General features: G+C 36.9%; 1 protein-coding gene across 2 annotated transcripts in view; it reads left to right on the top strand.

Annotated features, from left to right (window-relative positions):
- The first annotated feature begins 5,260 nt into the window (after nt 1-5,260).
- The window catches only part of LOC107601942 (E3 ubiquitin-protein ligase SH3RF1-like), a 61,735-nt gene continuing 49,119 nt past the window's right edge, over nt 5,261-17,876 (top strand). For both annotated transcript variants that reach the window (XM_016294305.1, XM_016294304.1), the window contains exons 1-2: nt 5,261-5,559; nt 7,616-8,175. In XM_016294305.1, the coding sequence (XP_016149791.1) occupies nt 7,750-8,175 (426 nt within the window). In that variant the 5' untranslated portion in view covers nt 5,261-5,559; nt 7,616-7,749. The remainder of the gene's footprint in view (nt 5,560-7,615; nt 8,176-17,876) is intronic.

Raw genomic sequence — 17,876 nt, 5'->3', positions numbered from 1 at the left:
CACTGTATTCTGAGCTTTCTAAGAAACATATCATCATTTTCATAAAAATATTAAGCAATACACCAGTGATAAAAAATAAGAAATGTTTTTGAACAGCAAATCAGCATATTAGAATGATTTCTAAAGGCTCATGTGTCACTGAAGAAAAGAAATCAGCTTTGCCATCACAGGAATACATTATATTTTAAAATGTATATGCAAATAGAAAACAGTAATTCTATATTGTAATAGTATTTCACAATTTTAGTTTTTCCTATATTTGTTTGCAAATAAATGCAGCTTTGATGAGTATAAGAGACTTCCAAGAACATAAAAACCACCATCTCCAAACTTTTTAACCCTAGTGCAATATATAGTGTTGACCAATACTAATAAACTAATATTTCTTTAATATTGGTCAATAATATGGTTCTGATGTTTTCAGATTTCTCATTGATTATATTTTTAAATGATAAAACTATCTCATCGTCCTGATTAATTTTGAATTTGACATTGATCTTAGCACTGAACTGATGTGATTGAAAGGAGCCATCCTCCCCCATCAATGCTCCTCATAACTAAAACAGTGGGGTGGAAGAATTATCCCTTAATGTCAAATGCACAGCTAAACTCTGGACTGACCACAGGGCATTCAGTGACAGTGGCAATAATATCATGTCAAGTTGAAGATGGTTGACCAAGAACTTGGAGGTTATATAAAAGCTTTGTTACTTATTAATTGAGAGCAACACCTGTATGGCTACAAACAAGCCAAGAATCAGTGGTTGTACTGTGCCTAAAATGAAACCAGAGAATATCAGCCCTCACTCACACTAGCCTTCATTCTGTGTGCAACATTAGATCATGAGTTCACAGTTTTGAAGATTTAGATGGTCGTGGTAGATTGTCACGGCCTTGGAAAACAGATGCGTTCAAGCTGCAAAAGATCCCTGAGTCCATTATTCTGTCTGTCAGGTCTGGCTCTTATGTTTTGAGGAAAAAGCATTTGTCACGTCTCCTCTCTCTCTCTTTCTCCTATCTGTTTCTCTCGCTCAACCCCTCCATGCTTTTTTATTGCCCGTGACACAGCTGTCGCCTCAGACGTGGCAGAATCGTGTGTGCTTTAATGTGTGCGTGCAGACAAATTGCTGATCACAAACTCACTCAAGGGAAAAAATAAAAGCCAAAATAACATTCTAGCTCTGGCACTTGAGTATAATGTCATTATCTTCTCCTTTTGTATAAAGAATGATTGTGCATAAGGCTATGAAAGCATGCATAAATGCAGTATATATGTTGAAATGATGCATCAAGGACACTTTCAATCGATCAAAAGTGAAAGTAAAAGACACTCGTTACAAAAGATTAAATAAATACTATTCTTTTGAACTTTGTATTCATCTGAGCTTTTTAAGAATCCTGAAAAAATGTATCACAGTTTTCACAAACATATTAAGCAGCACAACACTGATAATACTAAGAATTTTTTTTTGTGTGTGTGTGCATCAAATCAGAATATTAGAATGATTTCTGAAGGATCGTGACATTGAAGACTGGAGTAGTGATACTGAAAATTCAGCTTTGCCATCACAGGAATAAAGTATATTTTACAAATGTATTAAAATAACAAATAAATTAGTTCTAAATTATAATAAAAATGGTAATATATTTTTAAAAAGATTATATTTTCTAATGCACAGCTGGCGCTTCAAATGTGGCAGAATTGTGTGCGCTTTAATGCGTGTGGCTGCAAATTGCTGATCACTTAAAGGAAAAAAATAAAAGCTAATATAACTTTTTCTGGCACTTTGAGTAGTATATTTTCTTCTTTAGCATGACGAACGAAGATGTATAAGTCTATGAAATCATGTATATGCTTGTAATTATTGTGAATCACCTGCACTGTTATTCCAAGCTCAGAACAATCCCACCTCAGACTGGGCCATGACTGAGTCAGTGATAAATCAAAGCAGGCCTTCCCTCCGGGGTTATCCAAGAAATTTGCACCAGGCTTTACAGCCTCTGCCCCTCCCTTCAGGGGGTGGGCTAAATGACCCCCGGCAACAGTGAAATATGACCGGAGGGCTGCTGCCAGCTCCGGTGGGATCGCTTCTGACATCCAAGAGCTGTGCCACCATAAATCTAACTTTATTATTCTCTCTCACTCTCTGTTCACAAAACAGTTCCTCTCCTACCTCTCTTTTCTTTCTGTTCCATAAATATTTGCCGTATTTATTTTCTCTTTCTGATTTATTGTCCTCATTAGCCAAGGCATGACAATACACACTGCACTCACATGCATATGCATTTAAATGAGCCCTTCATGAACTGTTTCAGCTCAATTACACACACTTGCTTACCAAATGTTGCCATTATCGTGGCACGATTTAGTTAAGAGTGCAAATTGCTCACAATGATGTGCTGTAATTTTTCCTGCAGCAGACAAAGGACGAGCCAAACACTATTAAAAGGCAATTTCAACATCAAATCTAGCATAGTGTAGCACATTCATCATCACACTTGCGTTTCTCTGCTGGCGCTATCGTTCTCTGTGGGATCTGTAAAATAAATGAGTCTATACATAAATTGTTAGCTTCCTGCACGTGTAGAAATATATGCGCTACTGTAAATAAACATCTGAAAAGGCACTCTTAAGCTTTTGAACAAGTATACAGGCTACATTTACTGCCTTTGACTTACTTTGTTTATGCCGTATGCAGTAAATTCTTGCAAGATATATGACTTCATCATGATAAGAGCCAGTGAGGTAGAAACATGATGATGTAATTCCTGTTGACTTCAGGGCTTGAGAACTTTGCCTTCAGGTGAAATGACTATAGGATGACTGCTGTCTTAAAGAGTTAACACCAGAGTTATTGTTAACTGAAACCATGAAAAAAAAACATTACTTGAAAATAAACATTAATCAAAATAAAATAAAATATTAAAAAAATTATATTTTTACTGATACTAATAAAATGACAAAAACAAAACAGAAAATGTAAAAATAAAATCAAATTCAAAATATAACAGTATCACAAAAATAAAAATTCCGCCATTTCATTCTAAACATTTCTTGAAATACAAAAGAAGATTTTTCGAATAATTTTTCAACAGTTTTTGTTCATTTAATGAAATTTCAAGTGGGTTTAACATGGGTTTGAAACAAGTTCAGAAATATTTAATACTTTTCCTTTAAGTTCCAGAGAAGTAACAGGTTTCATATAGGTCTGGAACAACATGAGGGTGACTAAATGATGCCAAAAATGTTCGTTTTTGGGTGAATTATCTCTTTAACACAGTAGTCACCTAATAAAAATGGTAATAAAAATCGAATAACAATCACCCTCACGTAAAGCTCTGCCAAACCATCATGAATCACTGAAATGTTCTTTAGATCCTTAAACCTTGCTAAGCAAATGCTTCTCTTTGTAGAATGAAACCCACTTCTGTGCAATGAAGCAGAGGGTTATTCAAAGAGTTTTTTAAAATGGAAAACATTTCCTGATTTATAAACCATGAGGTATTTGACTATAATCATGCAACAAGGATGCATTTGATCTGATTTGACCCACAATCCCAGGCTTGGAGGCTTGTGTCTGATGAACAAGAGGGGCTGTGTGAGAGTGACTTGTCATGTTAAAAGGTCTCATGCATGCTTTACTCACCGGTGATGTAACGGGTCGATCTTCCGACAACCTCACCTCCGTGTTAACCTTTGTGTGTGCCAGTGTGCATGTGGAAGGCAGAAAATTGACCTTTGAGCCACAAGCTGGAGGAGAGATGCAAAGCTTTGGTAAATAATACTGCCAAACCTAAAGGTTTCAAGGGGATGTGAGAGAACATTATGTGTTTGAGAGCAATATGAATATGAATATTGCCTACTATATTTTTACAAATATGTTAACCAGTATGCATCATGCAAGGTTAAATGTTTCAAAGAATAGTATGCTATATTGTTGTCGCATGATGTAAATATGTGCATGTTTACAAACCAAGTTATCATCTCTGAAATAATTTGTGTTTAATATTTCTTGCAGTTCTGGGAATGAAAAGTGAAGTTGAGCACTTGTTACTAAACATTTTGGCAGTAAGATACTCTGGGTGTCCTATGCACACAGATTATTAGCATACTATACACAACACGCATAGGCTACTATATACTGCAGAAATAGCAAGTGTAGTATAGAAGTGTGCTATTGAGAACATACTTGAGGTTTATGGTGAAATTGTATCTTTCTTACCATTTTGAAATTGTGTTTAATATTTCTTGCGGTTATGGACATGGAAGGTGAAATTGAGCTGGCTGAACTGTGGGATATAGTATTCCTTGCATTGTTCTCTGTTACTGCACATTTTGGCAATTAGATAAGAGCGTTCTATGCAGGCAAATAATTAGCATACTTTCACAATATGCATAGGCCTATACTGCAGAAATAGTAAGTATAGTATAAAGTGAGTTATGGAAAACATGGGCCTACTCGTTCATCTGGTGAAATGTTATCTTTCTTTTCATTTAAACCTGCTACTAGAGGAAATTTGTAAATCCTGTGATTTGTGACACTATATGACGCAGGCGGAGATTACAAACAAACTATTCGTCAATGAACGACGTTACCTACTACGTATAGACTAAATCAGCTTTAGAAATGCATTTTGCTTATTTGTGACGATCAAAACCGCAGCTTTTCAGTTGTTGTTTATCTAACATTTCGTAAGGAAGAAGCCTAAGCTCAAAACGGTTGATGCATTGCGTGAACTGTGGGATATAGTATTCCTTGCATTGTTCTCTGTTACTGCACATTTAGGCAATTAGATAAGAGCGTTCTATGCAGGCAAATAATTAGCATACTTTCACAATATGCATAGGCCTATACTGCAGAAATAGTAAGTATAGTATAAAGTGAGTTATGGAAAACATGGGCCTACTCGTTCATCTGGTGAAATGTTATCTTTCTTTTCATTTAAACCTGCTACTAGAGGAAATTTGTAAATCCTGTGATTTGTGACACTATATGACGCAGGCGGAGATTACAAACAAACTATTCGTCAATGAACGACGTTACCTACTACGTATAGGCTAAATTTCTAGCTTTAGAAATGCATTTTGCTTATTTGTGACGATCCAAACCGCAGCTTTTCAGTTGTTGTTTATCTAACATTTCGTAAGGAAGAAGCCTAAGCTCAAAACGGTTGATGCATTGCATTCTCGATTCCCAGCTGTGCGTTTTGAAAATCCTCCCTCCCGACTACACGTCCGCTGCAGTGTCCCACAGTATCCACGGGGCTCGCCATGGTTCTCGGACGCAGGAACTCGCTTCTCCTGTTTTTCTTCGCTTTCTTCTAAATGCAATCAACCTGAATCTCTCGGACTCGGATTTTTTTGCTGTTTCAACTTAACGACTCAAGAGCGACGACCTGTTCCTTGCTGAGATATACGGATCTGAATAGATAAACTTGTGTCCAACTGGGCGATCAAGATTTCAGGATCCCTTTTCCCAGAGCGAATTCCCTAGTTTGAGGAACTCGGGAAAGAAACTGTTCTGGAAGAAGAGGAGTGAGAAGGGGCCCTTATTTAAGGTAGCGTTTTTGTGCTCTCACAAATATCCCCGTAATAAGATATTAGATTAAATTTAAACATCGAATCAAAGTTTGTGAAGCGACATGGTTACTTACAACCAACGTGAGCACGAGTTACAGACAAACGTTTTGATAAAAGCGTCTGTCGTTCACTGTTTACTGTGACACTTTATTCGCTTTTTTAGTTTTCAAAACACGACTGGTAATGGGTTAGTTCGTTTCAGGAGTTATTTAAACAGACTCACGTACAGCAGTGTAAGGTCGATATATTTGTACCGCTACTCTGAAACAATGTGGCTAATGTTGGCTTTGTAGTTATTAAATACAAGGTTGTTGGTTGTATTCAGGACTTTTAACGACAGTGAGGGCGAGGTTGAGGGTTTGCATTAAAGGTAAAGCGATGGTTCAATCAAAACTGTACATTTTTCACCATTTACTCACCCTTGTGTTGTTATAAACCTCTATGACTTTCACAAATGGAGATGTTAGGGACTGACAGCCTCAGTCACCATTCACTATCATTGCATTTCCCCCCTTTACAATATAAGTGAATAGTGACTGAGGCTGTCAGTTTCCCTAATACCATTTTTTGTGTTATGGGGGAACATACCCTTTAATTGTGTTTATGTTAACTGCATTTCCTCGATTTATAACATTTGTAACGTTTCTGTACGCAACAATTCGGTTCAGATCAATGAGCTAGTTGCATAAAGATGTCTGATTTTGCAGTTAGTTTTGAATTATTCTCTATTCAGTGTTCTGCTTGCCTTTATATAGCCTCGTCTTTTGATTGAATCGGGATAGCCAGTAGAACAGTGGATGAGGATCGAGGAGGCCGCATATTTGCAGTTTATATACGAAGTCTCCTCTCGCAAACTGAGCAAACGTGACGGACGGTAAACTCTCTTTAGCTGTTTCAGAGTTATTCCTGTTGCCAAGTCCATTGGTGACTCTATTATATATGGCTGGGGCTAGAGAACAGGACCCAGATCCAGTGGTTTTCATACCGTTTAGTTCCATCTCGAACGTGCATTTGTCTGCAAAAGCGAACTGAATACCCTACTAAAATAATCAAGTTGTGTACTAAATGACCTACTGTATACTATCCACTATGTACTCTCCCATCTAGTCTATGCACTTTATAAGGTTATAAAACGTATGGTAAACTGCGACACTTTATGAAGTGTCCAACATTCCACACTTAATTTTTGGGTTAATTAAATGCATCACCCGGAAGTGCACATTTCTTCTCGAAATTTACCGTGTGAACACACTAACTTAGACGCACTATTATTACAAAATGGCAAAATATTGTATACTACGCGAATTGGAAAGCATCAAGCATACAGCGTGATCAGTGTTGTCTGATTCCTAATGAATGACTCTTATGAATCGGTTCTTTTTAGTGAATCAAAAACACACAACGAGGCAAGTAAGGTCCAATTTAATTTAGTGAGTCAAAAAATATTCTACGGTTACTGATTTAATCTCATTGTGTTTTGTGTATGTATGATAACATCTGGTTAAAAAATATATGAGTTTTGTACTAATCAGTGGTATTTTATATTAAAAAATAAATTAATACATTAATTACTATTATTAATATTTTGTTAACCCGTTTTTGTGCTATTTTTATTTAATACATAGCTATTGACAGTAGTAGTATTGCAAAAAGTAAATGCAATAAGAATTAAATTACTGTTTTTCAAATATTTCTCCCTCAAAAGTATTAAAAGAACCATTAAGGAACAGAATCATAGAATCATTCAATTCCTTATGATTCCCATCCCTAGTAATATGTTTGGAGGTTATTGTCTGCTCCAGTTCGTAGCGTTTTTGCTATTTGTGCCAAGTTTACTATGCATTTGAAAATTAATTTAGTTGTTTTTGAACATCCTGGATTTTAAGAGTCAGTTTTCTTGGGAACCTCTCCTTGGACAAACTCATTACATTGTGTGCTCATGTGCCTGCTATTAAAACCACCAAAAATGTCACATGTGTAATGCTCTATAAGACAGAAGTGTCATATGATCTCTTTTTCTTTGATTCTCTGCAGTGAATGCTAGAGACATTATCATGACTGCGGCATGGGAGTGACGTGACATCAGCATTGGACTTTCCCTCCAAACAACCTTATATCCGCACACCCACACCATGTGCTTCTCTCTTCGGAGAGGCAAAACTGACTGAATGAACGACTACGCTGAGAAAGATTGTGCGAGTGTGAAAATGGACGAGTCTGCGCTCCTGGACCTGTTGGAGTGTCCGGTGTGCTTGGAGCGACTGGATGCTACGGCAAAGGTGTTGCCGTGCCAGCACACATTTTGCCGGCGCTGCCTGCTTGGAATTGTGGGGTCGCGTGGAGAACTGCGCTGCCCGGAATGCCGCACGCTAGTGGAGAGTGGCGTGGATGAGTTGCCTAGCAACATCCTCCTGGTACGGCTACTGGACGGTATCAAGCAGAGGCCGAGGAGGACGGGAAGCATGCACAGCACGTGTATTAATGGATCTGCAGTGGCAGGGGTCCGAGCACAGATTGCTGGAGGAGGCCAGAGGGATCCAGGTCCCACGGGAGCCCAGTCTCAGAGGGTCCAGGCCAAGAGCACTCCAGTTAGGGTGAGTCCCATACATCAGACAGATATGGACAGAGACCATTAACATCTGTTTTTACATGCAGAAAAACTTAGTGATGGGTTTCTGTTAGCCTGATGGTTATATCGGTGGAGAACTTGTCTGGCCCTATCTTGTCTGGTCATCGTCAGGCCTTGGAGACTTGCTCCAAAGCCATGGCATGATATGAAAGGAAGAATAATTTCTGAATTAATTAGGTGTTTAGGGAATTTGAGATGTTTTTTCTCATTCACTGTGTCATCTGTATCATTATTTTGGTTAATGAACTCTTTATTTAGAGTTTGTTTAGAGTCTAATTCACATTCAGGAAAATGAATACAGGGAGGAACGTTTCTTGGAGTTAACAAAAAAACACTTTCTATGATGTTGGAACACATTTAATTTATATGTGCTTTAAAACTGCAATTTCAGTCAGATTAAAGTAATAATTAAAAAATGTTTTATGTGTCATGTAAACACTTTAGTCCAACTGGAGTTGTACCAGTCCGGTTTTTTTTTATATATCTGACTAACAGACATGGATGCTGCGATTGTTGGGTGACTTCGTCTAGCATGTATATGCATTTATTTGGACTACGAATGGTCTCACGTTTTGCTCATGCCACTGTAGCATAACTATGCAAAAAGCTGTAGCTTAATTTTAACTGCACATGTAAATATACTTAATGTGGAAGAAAAATGTTGTTTGCAGTTTGTAGCCTATATCTGCATGTTTGAGGGAAAAATATAATTGCATTTTTTGATTGAGATTGTGATTTAAAATTTGTTAAAAATAAAAAAATAATAACTATTATTGTTATTATTAATATTACTAAATAAAATATATATTTTTTACTTTATTACTGTTTATTATTTCACTGTAAAATAAAGGACTATTTAAAGAAAAAAATATTTTATTTTACAGTACAACTGTAAAATTACATTACTGTTATTAATGGCTATCTTGATTGTTTTCATTTTCAAAGCTATCAAGCTTTTATTTTGCCAAAAAACAGTCAGAGACTCTCGTTTTGGTATTTTTGGTGTTTATGTGGTTGATGTATGTTGCATTCCAAATGCATGTTAAAAGCGACACAAACTCGACGGGTCATGAGTCTAAGTAAACGCAGTGCTGCGCTTCACTCTGGAAAAACAGAGCGCATATAGTTATTTAATTAAATTACAAAATTTTGCATTAAGCCATATTGCAATTCCAGTTTATTTCGATTAATCGTAGCCCTAGCAGATGGTACTAGAGAGAATCTTGTTAGCTCAGGCCATTGTGCTTCTTCTAAAGCAACTCAAGAAGCTGAGGTAAGCCTCCTTCCCTGCTGAGAAAAAGCTGCATTAAAGGCACAATATGTAAGATTTTTTTATTAAAATATCCAAAAACCACTAGGACAGTGTTATATATTTTGCTGACTTGTGTACTTGCATTATCCCAAATGTTTTGAAGAATGTTTAAATCCAGAGAAATAAGCACTTTTTTAAACTAGTGACACGGACCGTGTCCATAGTGTCATTGTGTCGCCTGCCAATGACGTCATAACCCCTCGATTTCCGGTTTAGTTTTTTAGAAAATATGGAAATACCAAAGACACTTTAATATGTTGTGCATTTTAATAGACCGGTGACGACCGCACAGAGTAGCATTATAACAGAACTTTCAAATGTATCTAGTATGATAAAACAGTGCTGCTTTACCCCACATACGCACGACCGGAAGGAGCGGAAGCGGTCGACTGTGGCATATTAAAAGCTCCGCTGCTTTCGAGCCGTGTGTCGCGCTCGTTCAGTGGCCTCGTTTCGCTTCGACGGCTTTCAGCCTCACCCTGCTTCATACTATGACATTAATAAATCATTAGCTCATCCATGAACATGATTTCTACCCGAGTCCCGTCGGATTGCATCGGTTGTGGGGATGAAGACGACAACTCCCATGATTCCACTTTCAGTCACGGCGTCATCTAACTACGCCTTTGTCTATTTGTTTATTTTGAATACGTGCCCTCTAGCGGTGAAAATTACATATTGTACCTTTAACTGTTCCAGCACTTTTTTTGTTGTTTGGTGTGGTTGTGTATTTGGATGTCTTTATTTCTTTTTCTATGTGAGAGGGCAGAAAAAAGCAAAAACGTTGCAAGCGGACACCATTGTGTTTGTGACTGAGACTCTGATTGAGAGCTTTCAAACAAAGTGTCCCAGCGGATCGGGATAGTTGTCATAGCAGCAGTTTTGTGATTGTGTGTTTTGTTGTGTTCCACCTTTCAGTTCCAGCACTTTTTTTGTTGTTTGGTGTGGTTGTGTATTTGGATGTCTTTATTTCTTTTTCTATGTGAGAGGGCAGAAAAAAGCAAAAACGTTGCAAGCGGACACCATTGTGTTTGTGACTGTGACTCTGATTGAGAGCGCACACGATTCTGCCAGTATAACTTTCAAACAAAGTGTCCCAGCGGATCGGGATAGTTGTCATAGCAGCAGTTTTGTGATTGTGTGTTTTGTTGTGTTCCACCTTTCGGTTTTGCACGGTAACAAAACACAGGTGTCCCTACAATCAAGCCCTCTGTCATCTCTCCCACACAGACTTGTGGGACAGAAAGAGGCCTCCACCCAAAGCATGATGGGAGGCGACACTCTAAGTCAGACATCTCCGGTCTATAATCTTTTAATATCCTTCTTTTGTTGTTCATAAACATCAGTGCTGTGAAATGACACCTGGATTGGCCTAATAAGCTAGTCGTCTCTCTCCTATTCAACTAACATGAGTTTAAAAGATAATCTTTTTTACGCGTCTTCAAAAGAAGCTCGTTAGGGGGTTTTACCCTAAGATGACTAAGTTTGGCTGTTGTTTTCTTCTACAAAATCTATCGTAATGCTGTTTTTCATGTGAATTCTATTCATGATATATTTAAATAATACATAAAAATCAAAAGTGATAATAAATAAATTAGTTACAAAACATTTATATTTTAAATAAATTATTCTGAACTGTCTATTAATCAACGAATCCTATAAAAAGCGTCATAGTTTCCACTAAAATATTAAGCACAATTCAGCATTGATAAAAATAAAAAATGTTTCTCTAGCACCAAATAAGAATATAAAAAATAATTTCTGTTGCATCATATGACGACTGGAGTAATGAAGTTGCTGGAATAAATTACATTTTCAATTATATTACAATAGAAATGTTTTTTTATTGTAATACTATTTTTTTTTTTTATTCAGTTTTTACTGTATTTTTGATCAAATAAATACAGCCTTGGTGAGCATAAGAGACACATTTCGTAAACATTATAAAATCTTACCAACCCAAAACTTTTGAATGGTAGTGTACTGTATATGATCCATTTTACTGTTGCTGAAATGTAGCTTTAGGGATGGACAGATATTAAAATTCTGGCCAATACCTATAAACCAATAATTATTTTCATGTTTGTTGATCAAAATAAATGGCCACTATTAAAATTCTGTACTTTTTTTACATGTAAAAGGGGAGTAAAAAAACGAAAAACTTTAAATGGAAAATTTAAAAAAAAGTGTAAAAATAAATATTTTTATATGGTGTACATTTAGTTATTGGATGATAACATCACTGCTCATATTTCAGTCTGCTTTAAACTCTCTGGACCAGAATCAAAACCCACCATTTTTAAATTTGCCTTTGTGACTTAATCCTCTAAGTGATTACACTTGTTCTTCCTTTAGTTGGCATCACTACAATAACACCTCCCTATCCCAAAGTGCCCTTAGAGCAAGACTACATCTCTGAAAAAATCAAATCTGATGAACTCTCACCACACAGTCTTTTCTAATTAGCCTGTCAGTGTACATATCACGCTTTAAGGACACAGTCATTAGCATTAGGCTGTTTGCCAGAGCCGGCTGAATCCAGTAAAGTGAGGTAATATAAGGTTGATCAGCACGGTGAGCTCTAAAACTCTGCTATTCAAAAAAAGTCAACTCTCGCATGAGCAAACTTGGCAGTGATTGTTTATCTTCTCTCTCTTTGTGCCCGCTGTGTTTTCACACGCCAGCCTATTTAAGGTTGTATCTGAGGTGGTGTAAACAGCCTTGCTGCCGGTGGAAAGGGCTTTTTGCAGCGGTTGTAGCTTCAAACAGAGCCTGTGATATAGACGTGGTGTAAGGACCAGGAATGCATCTGAGACGTCATGATAACAGAGCGTTGTGTGAGTGGCAGGTCTGTTATTTAGGTCTTCAGAGGGGTTTTGTTAAGTCTGACACATGATCTGCTGTGCTTTGGAGACGCACAAAACACGCACTCACGCATGGAAGAAAACTAGTGCTAAGAAGAAGAATTCCTACCTAGTTCAGGGATACAGACATCCAGACCCCTGAGATCTGGGTTGTCAGATGTTGCATTTTGTAGCCATTTCAACATCTGCGTACTAGTGAGTACAGGAAGTACAGGTGCATCTCAATAAATTAGAATTGTTAAATTGGAAAAGTTCATTTATTTCAGTAATTCAACTCAAATTGTGAAACTCCGTGTGCATTGAATTTATTTAATACACGAGTTTCACAATTTGAGTTGAATTACTGAAATAAATGAACTTTTCCACGACATTCTAATTTATTGAGATGCACCTGTATATGGCAAAAGGAATCATATTTTACCTGAGATGTAAGTGTAAGTTTGCAGAGTTTACTGAATGTGTGTTGACCACTTGAGAACAAATAACTGTTATGTGCCTGTTGTTTTTATTGAATCAGACACGTACAGGGTGACAAATGTAGTTAAATTCACAAACAAATGACTTATATGACCCGTTTCTCTTTAGTGAATCAGAAATGTAAAGTGTGACAATAGAGTATAATTCTTGAATAAAAGAATTTGAGCCTGTTCTTTTTAGTGAATCAGAAATGTACAGAGCGACCAGTATACTCTGGTTCACAAACAAATGACTCTTACGATCCGGTTGTTTTTTAGTGAATCAGAAAGTGACCAGTTTAGTCTGGTTCACAAACAAATGACTCTTATGATCCAGTTCTTTTTTAGTGAATCAGAAAGTGACCAGTTTAGTCTGGTTCACAAACAAATGACTCTTACGATCCAGTTCTTTTTTTAGTGAATCAGAAAGTGACCAGTATAATCTGGTTCACAAACAAATGACTCTTACAGGATGGTTCTTTTACTGTATCAGAAACATACAATCTGACGAGTCTAGTCTAGTTCATAAACAAATGACTGCTATTGAGCTGGTTCGTTTTAGTGAGTCAGAAACATACAATCTGACTAGTTTTTTTTCTGGTTCATGAACAAATTACTCTTTTGAGCCAATTTCTTTGTTGTGAATTAGAAACATACAACCTGTCCACTTTATTGTGATTTACAAACAAACTACGTTTGAGCTGTTTTTTGTGGTGATTTAAAAACATATAGTGTGACCAGTATAGTCCAATTTCTGAATGAATGATTCTTATGAATTGGTTGTTTTAAAAATTGGATTGAACTAGTCCAAATCAGTGACCAAATACCCCAAAGTGTCTCAAACACAACACTGAATGGTTTTGTGTGAGATGGTCTGAGGGCGTGCCGCCCGAAGCTGAAACCATGCCATCTCTGGACCTCATCCGGGGGTTCAGGTGTTTCTGAGGGGGAAAGAGGTGGGGCGCAGGAACGTGCAGGTGGACTCCATGAGCTGCCGAAAATCCAAAGATCAAAGAACACACTGATACCCATGAGTCCCAGTGGGCAAAGGGTGCCGCTCCCTCTCACCTCTCTCTTTCTGACTCTGTCTTTCTCCCTCTGATTTCTATCGGTGCTGAAGAACAGCAGGAGGTGCGGTCGAGTAGACAGATGCATAACAGCTTATTGTTAGCGGCCACCTCTGATCTGACAGACTCAGGGCAGTGAAGGGGCAAACACCATACACTGTGTGTCTGTGTGGGGTGCACAATCCCCTACAGCTGTCTTTTAGATTGAAATAAAGAGGCTGAATAGGTGAGAGAGAAGGAAAAACATTAGAATAGGACTTATGTTCACCAAGGCTGCATTTATTATGATCCAAAATACAGTAGAAGGGTAATATTGTTAAACACTATTACAATTTAAAATAACTTTTTTACTATTTTAATATATTTTAAAGTGTAATTTATTCCTGTGATGCCAAAGCTGAATTTTCAGCATCATTACTCCAGTTGTCAGTGTCACATGATCCTTAAAGAAACCATTCTAATATGCTGATTTGACACTCAAGAAACATTTCTTATTATTATGTTGAAAATGGTTGTGCTGCTTAATATTTTTGTGGAAACAGTGATAAATATTTTCAAGATTCTTTGATGAATAGAAAGCTAAAAGATTTGAAATAGAAATCATTTGCTGTTGTTTTTACTGTCATTTTATCAATTTAATGCATCCTTGCTGAAGTATTAATGTCTTTCAAAAAAAAAAAAAAAAAAACCGTACTGACCCCAAACCTTTGAATGGTGGTGTTCTATATAAACAGTTTTTTAAATCTGAATATGAAAATATTGAAACTCTGCCACGGTCGGCAGATTATTATAGATGTCATTGCCTTCACCTCACAGCGATAAGCTGTCTGCTTTTCTTGCTTCACATTTGCATAAAGTCAAACATTTCTCAACTTCTTTACACCCTTACTGCCAGCTCCGATCTGTTGTCAATCCCACAATCCCATGTGCGTGTCTGTCTCTCAGCTCCCATAGATATAATAAATTGAAGGGACCTGCTCATCTCTGTTCAGTCTGCACCAGTGGACACGTACGGTGACGGACTGAATGTCAGCTGTTTATGGCGAATCTCCCTACCGCAGAGCTAAAAAGGCACTTCACTGAAACAACTCAGCGGGATGCCTGCTGACTAATCACAAGCAGTTTTATTGTGCGTGTGAAGCATATGTATTTGTGTGTTTGTGAATGACTTGTCTGAATGCCGCCCGGGGTTCACCTTTTTTTGAACAGACTTTGAGACGAGGCTTGTGTTCAGTTTGTGTAGGAGGCAGAATGTTCATTGAACTGGTTATTAGAGTGAATGAATGGGAGCTGTGTCTCGGAGTGTTTCCTGAATCACTCTGCTGCTGCTGAATCTAAAGCAAAAGAAATTGTATGTCTTGTAAATTGTGAATTTGCAGTCTTAATTTAAAATAGTGTATCAGAAACACACAGCGCAACTAGTGTAGACAAATGACTTATGAACCGATTCTTTTAATAAATTGCTCGTCAGTCAGATGAATCATTCACTGAATCAGTCAGAATGGTTACTCAGTTAATGTTTGCTTCTGTTATTAAAGTCTTTCAGTCATATTTGACTCAAATGAAACAAAAGCCTGCTTTGTATAGTTATGGGTTGTAAAAACTGACTGGTTGGAAAGATATTTCTTTGTAATAAATGATTAACATTTCTAAACAAAATTATTTTGACTGAAAATGTGTAAATATATATGTTATACAAAAATGTGGGGTCATTAAGTTTTAATTTGATGTTTTTGATAAATCTGTACTGCTCGTGCTCACCAATTCTGCATTCTTTTGATAAAAACAAAGTAAAAGCAGTAGGATTGTGAAATACAATTAATATTAATGTATTTTAAAATGTAATTTATTCCTGTGAATTTTCAGCAATCGTTACTCCAGTTTTCAGTGTCACATGATTATTCATAAATCATTCTAATATGCTGATTTGGTGCTTTTGAAATCAGTTGTGAAGCTTAATATTTTTGTGGAAACCATGATGCATTTTTTTCCAGGTTTATTTGATGAATCGAAAGTTAAAAATAATAGAATTTATATTAAATATATTTTTTGTAACATTATACATATCTTTACTGTCACTTGATTAATTTAATGTGTCCTTCCTGTATCAAAGAATTAATTATTTTCAAAAATAATCTTACTGACCTCTAATTTAGTGTACATTCAGAAAAAACGCATCTTAGTAGGAAACACTGGTTTCTTGATCCTCTCGGTAAGACTTAGGGAACTGAGTACCAACATGATGGTTTAACCTCATCACTTTCTCCTCCCGAGACGATGTGACTTGGCTTTCTGTGGCCAGCAGGTCATCTGGGATGTCAGAGATGAAACAAAGAGAAACAGCTCACGGGTCGTAGGTTAGATGTGAGAGGTCATGTGACTGGGGTCAGCATCAGAGCAGGAGGCAGAGAGCGGTAATATAATTCAAAACTTCTTTGATCTTCCTCACACACACACACACACACACACACACACACACATACACATACATTCAGAAATGTATTAATATTTAATCAGATTCTAAAACATCTTTGAATGTGGAAATTATGTAATGAATCTCCATATCTGGCATTGAGAAAGCGTTAGCAGCTGTGTTGTTAGCCCAGGGCGCACATTTTAAGTTTAATATCTCGTTATGAGAGGCAGAACGGATAAGGCCTTACGTTTAATTGATGAGCTGGTGCTTGGTTTAATGGCCTTGTGGGTTGAGGCTTAGGTTCTTTTCTATAAGATGGCATGTGTACATAGAGCACAATTATCAGCAATTTCCCTCAAAATTGTGATCCGGATTAATATTATTATTATTATTATTACATAAAAAATAACTATTTACACTGCATCTATGCCTTGAGTGTAATGGTTGTTTTATTTTTGTTGCAGACAAGTGGCACATCAGCTGGTAAATCCACAGGGGATTTACTTCTATAGTAATGTTTGTGTCACCAGTAAAGTAGTTAAACACAGAACACTGAACTGTTTATAAAGGTTGCTTAACTCATTGAATATGAATAGTCGTTATTGTTGCCAAACCCATAGACTAATTTCTTAAATGCTGCAGAAAACTTATTGTACATAGAACATTTTGATGCAGTGAAAGTAGACCTTAAAGGGGTCATCGGATGCCCATTTTCCACAAGTTGATATGATTCTTTAGGCTCTTAATGAAAAATCTATAACATACTTTAAGTATGAACAAAAAGGTTAAAATTTCTCAATGGTAGTGTAATACTACCCTTTTTACCTTATCAAAAACAGCTCTGTTCACAACGACCTGTTTCGGTGCATGTCCCTTTAAATGCTAATGAGCTCCGCTCACCCCACCCCTCTCTTCCATGGGGAGAGTGAGACTGTTTTGAGAGTGAGAACTTTTGCCACATTCGTCGCGGAACTTGCAAACTAGCACATTATTAGGAAAGGCGATTTGCAAAGATTCATTAAAAAAAAACACTACTTTTGGAGGGAAAGCTGGATCAGAAATTATTCTCGCGAACATACGCATTTAGGTAGATCGAGGGGTGCATTCCCTTCAAAAACAAACGTTTTTGTTACGCACTGCATCTTCAGCGGCTCAGATGTCGGGAGAAAATTACGACTGCTATCTTCATTATTAGATCCAATAACAAAACACCGCTCCGGTGTCGAAACAAGGGCGGACTGTTTACAGCTCATTCAGGGTGGGTCTGTGCTAAAATTTCAGTGTCTGTCTTAGGGATGTAACGGTATGAAAATTTCATATCACGATTATAGTGACCAAAGTTATCACGGTTATCAATATTATCACGGTTTTGTTCAAATTAGATGAAAACGTTCAAAAAGAACTGATACACACACTGAAAACATTTCAATAAGTTTTATATTTGAAAATCAACAAACAACTAATACAATTGGCAGCTATATGCACTTTTTTTTAGCATAAACATTAAATGAACATTAACATGAAGCCCTAATAATAATAATAATAATAATAA

This window comes from Sinocyclocheilus grahami, unplaced genomic scaffold, assembly GCF_001515645.1.
Source record: "Sinocyclocheilus grahami isolate Dianchi unplaced genomic scaffold, SAMN03320097.WGS_v1.1 scaffold315.1, whole genome shotgun sequence".
Classification (NCBI taxonomy): domain Eukaryota; kingdom Metazoa; phylum Chordata; class Actinopteri; order Cypriniformes; family Cyprinidae; genus Sinocyclocheilus; species Sinocyclocheilus grahami.
Note: the sequence above shows the minus strand (reverse complement) of the source record. Positions and strands in the feature narration are given on the sequence as shown.